At 38.6% G+C, this 7234-nt stretch overlaps 1 protein-coding gene across 1 annotated transcript; it reads left to right on the forward strand.

Moving 5' to 3' along the window:
- Nucleotides 1-2079: 2079 nt before the first annotated feature.
- On the forward strand, nucleotides 2080-6906 carry LOC104439324 (ACT domain-containing protein ACR10). Its single transcript, XM_010052410.3, has 6 exons — nucleotides 2080-2573; nucleotides 3160-3378; nucleotides 4364-4469; nucleotides 4966-5290; nucleotides 5750-6034; nucleotides 6378-6906. The coding sequence occupies exons 1-6, from the start codon at nucleotides 2420-2422 to the stop codon at nucleotides 6513-6515; spliced, it is 1227 nt and encodes a 408-aa protein (XP_010050712.2). The 5' UTR covers nucleotides 2080-2419; the 3' UTR covers nucleotides 6516-6906.
- The last annotated feature ends 328 nt before the right edge of the window (nucleotides 6907-7234 follow it).

A 7234-nucleotide genomic window follows, 5' to 3' on the forward strand; every position in this document is an offset into this window, starting at 1 on the left:
CAATTCCAAATAAAATGAAAATTTCAATAAGGGCAAAAAGAAAAAAAAAGTTGGTTCAAAGGACTAAATTGGCTAGCTAAAAGGTTTGGGACAAAATAGACAAATCATTAAAAGATTTATGACTAAATTAATGCAATTTAAAGGTTTATAACTATATTGATATAACTGAATTACCTACTGTACTATAGGTTTAAAACGTTTAAAACAATTATCCTCTATTAAATGAGTTGAGGATATACAAGTGAGAATAATGCCCACCATTACCTATGGTCTCTCATCATCTGATAAGAACCGTGATAGCAATTCTCACCAACAAACCATGCTCATCATGAGATTTCTTCCATGTTGTTTCATGATTTATTCCATGTTGTTTCAATCGAATAGGATTCCACATTTGAGTGCCCACCAATCAATTTTTAGTTCAGACCCCAATTTCTTATGATTAAATGCAGACCGTTCAATCAACCAAAGAATCACAGTTAGGATGTACCAGAGAAAAGCAATGAAAGAACATAAAAGAAAACACGAAGATTTTACATAGCTTGGTTCAAACGTACTTATATCCATAGTGGGGCAGCCGTAGAAGTTCCACTATGAATCCATATTGTTACAGGGACAATCGCACGAGTATTCGAGTCTACATTATACCCCAATCAATCTCCCTTTTAAAGTTCCTTACAAAATGATGCCATTTAACATAAACTGATATCTTTTTGCATTATCTTAAAGATGAAAACATGAAAGGACAATTCCAAATAAAATGAAAATTTCAACAAGGGCAAAAAAAAAAGAGAAATCGACAATCTGGGTTTCCTTCTTGTCCCCCCTCCCCTTTCTCTCTTCTTTTCCTCATTCTCTCTCTCTCTTCATTTGTCGAGTTTAAACATTTTGGAAGTATAATTTTTTTAAAGTCCACCTATGCAAAAAAATAAAAGAGCAATTAACAAAAAAAAGGTAAAAAATAAAAGAGAAATTAACGAAAAAAAGCCCATATAAATCTTCCATCCCAGATATATCGTTTCGCACTTCCTTTACAAAGGCACGTAACAAAGAGAAATTTACCATAGAGAAATGAATAATCCTTTTGCACCTATCGAAATTGAAAACTATATCAGAATTGAAAACTATCTTTTTAATTGGTAGTCATAGTTAGTATTTTCTTTAATTATATATATTTTATCATAATTTCACTAATTATTATTATTATTATTATTTTTTGATGACCCAGGAAACTCGCGCATTGTACCAACACGGACAACCCGACAGGCCCGGGGTAACGGGGGGTAAACCCTGGGGTGACGCTAGCGGAGGACCCACCACCTGACGTCGCACTTAAGATCTCGTGCGGCCAGCGGGATTCGAACTTCTCACCTCTGACAAAGGATCATGGGAGCACTTATCCAATTGAGCTATTGCAGGCGGTGGTCACTAATTATTATTATTGCTATCATTGTAATTATTAGGGAAATAATAGCAATGGTCCATAAACTTTAGTTTAATATGTAATGGAATACCTTAATTTTAACCTAATATGCAACATGGCCCATAAATATTCAATTTGTTCAATGTGGTCTTATATTCAACTTAGTATTTGAAGAATATTTTCATATAATTTAAAGACCAAGTAAAATATGTACAAAAAACCTAAAGATCATATTAAATAAATTAAAAGTTTAGGGATCATATTACACATTAAAGTAAAATTTAGGGATCATATTAAATAAATTACAAGTTGAGGAGATATATTATATATTGAATCAAAATTTACGGACCGTTGGTGTTATTATCCCTAATTGTTATTGTCTCGGCTCTACCAATTAAGAAGTGCAACCTTTCTTCGCCCCTTTCCCCTCTCATCTCTCAACCCCACGATATTTAACTTCTCTCTTTCTCTCGCGGCGATATTTTCACGCGAGCCGGTCCTCGAGATTTCAACCTTTTTTTTTTTCTTTTTTTGAGCAAACTCGAGATTTCAACCTTAGAACAGGACTAAATTCAACTAAAGGAACCGCGAAGAAAAAAAAGAAGAGAAATAAATTCGGAAAAAAAAGAGGAATTAAAAAAAAAAAAGAAGAAAAAAAAGGAAGGAGGAGGAAGACGAGGACAAGGATGGAGTACCTGCAGGCGAGGCAACAAAACCCAGCAACCCAACAAGACCTCAGTGCCCACTCCCATTCAAATCCCCCAAGAGAATTGAGAAGAAAGCAGCAAAGCCCTCCTTAGATTCTTGCCACTTCCTGTTCCTGTTCCTGTTCTTGTTCTTGTTGTGTTCTTCTTCTCTGGGTCATTACTGGGCATAAGTTAAGGCCTTCTGAAGACCACAAGAGTTTCGTTTGGCCGACAGAAAGAAGAAGAAAGAAGGGCCTGCATATTCGACTCCAAGGAGGAGGTAGGAGGAGGAGGAGGGGGTAAAGAGAGCATGGGGATACCATGCGACGACGTGGTGATCATCAGGCAGTCCGAGCGGGAAGGAGAGCCCAGCATGATCACCATTAATTGCCCTGACAAGACTGGGCTGGGCTGCGATCTGTGCCGCATCATTCTCTTTTTCGGCTTGAGCATCGCCCGAGGAGGTGAACTTCGAACTTCCATCTGGGTCGGGCTTCGTTTGGAACTCTTGTCTTCTTGTTTCTTCTTGTTTCTTCTTGTTCTTGGGTGGGTTGATGAAATTTTTACCGAAGGGCAAGGTGGATGAAAGTCGCAGAAACTTATTTTGTTTTTTACACGGAGGACAACCGAGAGGCGCGGCTTACTAATTTAACTTTTTTCCGAGCTATACCGGAGAAATGGATGAGTTTTGGTTGGGCCGTATGTTGACGATTTGTTTTGAGGCAGATTTGTTTTTTTTTTTTTTTTTTTGAGGCTAGATGTTTCGCTGATAGTGCAAAAAAGCAGAATGAGTTGTGATTTTATGTTTTGCAGAAGTAAACAATATTTATGTGGGTTTTTTCCCCCATGAATCTTGTTGAAATGACGTTGTGATTGTTTGAATTGAGATAACGGGTTTTGATTCTTGACTCTGGGTTATTGTGTTCCATTCAATGCGAAATTGTTGCCAGATTTGGTTGCAAGCATGTTAAGTTATCCTTATATTCTGCAAAACAAAGGGTAACGATTGTTTGAGATGCTCATAATTTATTATTTGGTTTTGCGATGAAGATGTGTCGACGGATGGAAAATGGTGCTATATATTATTTTGGGTCACCGGCAATCCAAAAACGAGGTGGAATTTATTGAAAATGAGACTAGTTGAGGCGTGCCCCTCTTGTTCTTCAGCTTCCAGAATTTTGTTTGACAACTACGGGCCGCAGCCATCAAAGGACCCTGATGTCTTTCTCTTGAAGTTAGCTTCTTGTGATCGAAGAGGACTTCTGTATGGTAATTCGCCTAAATGAACTTGGTTTCTACATTATTTTGGGCATCAAAACAAATTGTCTCAATCGATGTAGATTTGAGGAATATAACATAATGTTTCTGAAATAGGTGGTTTAGAATGTTCATTCTTCCTCTCTTTTATGAAGTTGAATGATTATGTTTTTCTTTATACGGTGCCTTTGCAGTGTTTGTCCGTGCAGTACAGGTTCCTATAGATAACAGGGACAGATAATAATGTCAAGATACCTTTGACTTACTGCTGTTCTGCTTTATTACTATGGCCTTTTGACTCGCATCTTCCAAAGTATTTCTTCTATCATGATCACTGCACAAGAATCTTCTTCATGGCCTTCCACATAGTGTCAGTAACTATATTAGACTACAATACCATAAATCACTTTAGGAGTAAATTGGGTGACCTCAGACATGGTGCAACACAAACTTCGGGCTTGGAGAGACAATGTTGTCAATCAGTTCGAATAAATTGGTGACCTCAGGCATGGTGCGACACAAACTTTGGGCTTGGAGACTGACTTTCAGTTCGTGTGATGGAAAGGAACAAATCAATAGGATGAATCTTCTCCTTGTTCTTTAGCCCATTTGTAGAGAGAGGAACAAAAGGGCATTTCAAGGAATTGAATCCTCTTGGGATTCTTTTAGGGATAATTGGTCTTACACTCTTCACTCTTGGTATAGTGGGAAAGTTCAATCTCATAACATCTAGTTTGTTGGAAATGTAAAGTCTTTTGTGCTTGATTTTGTATATGTGTGGCCTCTACCAGAAACTCTTCTGTGTAGGGCTGGTACTTGTTTGATACCTTCTTAATAGAATCATGTGTACTATTCACAAGAAAAGAAAATGTCATCAACTGCTCCCTCTTCCCAATATTTTTTAATTGGGAGGGGGAGTGTTGGAATCCTCATCTTATAAAATGTAGAAAAAGATATTTTTGACATTGAATTTGAGGATGCCCCTTATTTTTGGCAGATGTGACACGGGTGCTTTGTGAGTTTGAGCTTATAATCAAGAGAGTTAAGGTGTCCACAACACCTGATGAAAAAGTGATGGACCTCTTTTTCATCACTGACACCAGGTATGATATTTCCGTCTGCTCAAGCCCAACCTACAAATCCATTTCTAGGTGCAATTTTATTGTGCTGTTATGTCAATGCTGCATAGATTCATGCTCATCCATAATCTGCTCTATAATTTCACAGCTTGATCTTCTCAAACACAAGATTGGTACATGTTCCATAAACATCGTGCATAATAAATGAGTCCTGACATTACCATGAGACAAGAACAGCTTTTAATCCTTGGCTTGGCAGTTTATCTACCGCCTACTTTGTGCTTAGTGCATTACTCATCTGTCTATACTAATTGGGTGGACAGACCATTGGCTAGTTAAGGAAGAAGACATATCTATCTTCTTTAAGACGGTACTGGAGATCTAGGAACGTAGTGGTTGGTGTGCATGAATAACCTTGAGGGGAATAAACAACCCCTCTTAGACTTGACAATGTTATTTCTCATCTTGACATCACTATTTATGTTTCTCTGGCCTAAATTGTTAACTTTTCTCATGCCAGGGAACTTTTGCACACGAAGAAGAGGCAGGATGACGTAAGCAATTATTTGAAAGCAGTGATAGGGGAGGCCATGATCAGTTGCGACATAGAAATGGTTGGTCCTGAAATAACAGAGTGTTCACAGGATTCATTTCTTCCACCTGCCATCACAGAAGACAAGGAAATACCTAATTATCAGCTAGACGGGTCATTGACCTCCAAGAGCATTTCAGTCAAGATAGACAACATGCTAAGCCCTGCTCACACGCTTGTCCAAATAAGTTGCCAAGATCACAAAGGACTTCTCTATGACATAATGAGAACTCTGAAGGACTACAATATTCAGGTATTGATTACTTCCAAGAATGTCAGAATTCTATTGCCAAGGGTATGCATTTAACGCGTCTCTTCTAATTCTTGTTTCTTCATTTTGGTGGTTTTTTTTTCTGAGGAGGTGTCTTTTATATGATCTGATGATTTACCCACTTATACAGCTTCTATGTTAAATGTATTTCCAGCTTGAAGTTCTCTTGGTGGTCTTCTTTATATATGCTCGTGTAGTGTCAAATATCTTTCGTGACAGAATGAGGGAAAATAAACGGAGTGCTACTGAGTGTTAAGATTAAAAAGTGCCTGTTTAAATAGATGGTTTTACACTTTCTTTGTCTGGTAAAGGTTCACATTCTTATGCATGCTTGAAACTGGGAATTTTGACCTATTTTATCATAACGTCAGAATTTTATAAAGTACAGTTTCATCTAATTTGTCCTTATTAACCATTGTTGCTGAATGGTGATGTTATTAGATTTCTTATGGACGTTTCTTCACAAAGCAAAGAAGGAACTGTGAAATTGATCTCTTCATAATGCAAGTGGATGGGAAGAAGATAGTTGCCCCAAGCAAGCAGCAAGCATTGTCCTCCCGTCTGGAGATGGAACTTCTTCAGCCTCTCAGAGTAGCTGTTGTAAGTCGTGGTCCTGAAACAGAGTTGCTGGTTGCGAATCCTGTGCAGTTATGTGGAAAAGGCCGGCCCCTTGTCTTTCATGACATAACCCTTGCTCTCAAGACCCTCAATATTGGCATATTTTCGGTACACACCCCTGCTTGCTTATGCTACATCTTTTCTAATTATTTTGTGCTTGTTGTCTGAATTGGGTTCTCAATACTGGAATATCGGCTGAATTTTCAGACTTTCTTTCTCATCTGCACTATATGTCCAAGCACAAATTGGCGACACTACGACTAAGTTGATCAGTGCTGCTTTTGGATGGTGATGCCTATGTTTCTCATGTGGCATCTAAAACTGTGCTTCTTGTTACTTCTGCAATGTTAATCTGATCATCATTTTCGTGCAAAGCCTGACTTGTGTCTATCATCTGATGGGAGTTTATAAACTTGCACATAATTTCTTCTCTAACTTCTCTTTTTCCCAGGTTGACATTGGGAGGCACGTGATTGGGGGTCGAGAATGGGAAGTCTACAGGGTCCTTCTTAATGAAGGTGAAGGCTCTTCTATTGCGTGGAAGAAAATCGAGGACGAAGTATGGAAGATGTTGATGGGCTGGGACTGAATGGTGATATCTAATTATATTGACAACATGTGCTTCGGGGATGTAAATTAGGCAAGAACTTAGCTATCCGATGACTTCAGTCATAGCTTCCCGAAGATTAACTTTGCATCTGCCGATGGAGATATTTGTGGCGACCGGGACGGGAGACGAAATCAAGCTCTCAGCTCTTAGCATACACACCAGAGGAGCACAGAGGCGCTAAAAGTAGGGGGACAGGCTGTTATGGCATGTTCTTGGAATGCAGATTTTTGTTGCAGTCCTATTTCAGAGTTGTAAATTGCATCTAGTTGTGTACAGAGGTCAAGTTGTTCACATTGTGAATACATGCATGTGTAATCTTAACCAAAGTTGATTGTTGCACCAAGAATAAAGTCTGCAAGCTTTTGTTTCATGATAATCTCTCCATAAATCCCAATAAACATGGACGGATTAATCCACTTTCTTCAAAGCAATATCTAGTTACATTATAACCAAGTACATCACGTTGCTGTCGAGTGTTCTTATGCTTACTTGAAGTCTAGTATTCCAGCGGCCACTGCCGATTGAATTTGCTCGTCGTATGGGAGGCGATGATGTGCAGTGAATGGAGGAAAAAGATTGGAAACAGGATTGATTGATGCTTTACATGACCCTTGGTCCTCTGTTCATGTCTGGAAGGCCATTGAGAATAGCCTAGCCAAGATGGCCTTACAACAGTAGTTTAAAGACAAGCTGGTGGG

Source organism: Eucalyptus grandis, chromosome 1 (assembly GCF_016545825.1).
Source record: "Eucalyptus grandis isolate ANBG69807.140 chromosome 1, ASM1654582v1, whole genome shotgun sequence".
NCBI classification, from domain to species: Eukaryota; Viridiplantae; Streptophyta; class Magnoliopsida; order Myrtales; family Myrtaceae; genus Eucalyptus; species Eucalyptus grandis.

What these genes read in the sequence shown, in the direction of transcription:
- LOC104439324 (XM_010052410.3), top strand. Translation starts at nt 2,420, where the DNA reads ATGGGGATACCATGCGACGACGTGGTGATCATCAGGCAGTCCGAGCGG. An exon ending in CTTGAGCATCGCCCGAGGAG is followed by an intron (nt 2,574 to 3,159) that starts GTGAACTTCGAA and finishes TTTGCGATGAAG; the next exon opens with ATGTGTCGACGGATGGAAAA. An exon ending in TCGAAGAGGACTTCTGTATG is followed by an intron (nt 3,379 to 4,363) that starts GTAATTCGCCTA and finishes TATTTTTGGCAG; the next exon opens with ATGTGACACGGGTGCTTTGT.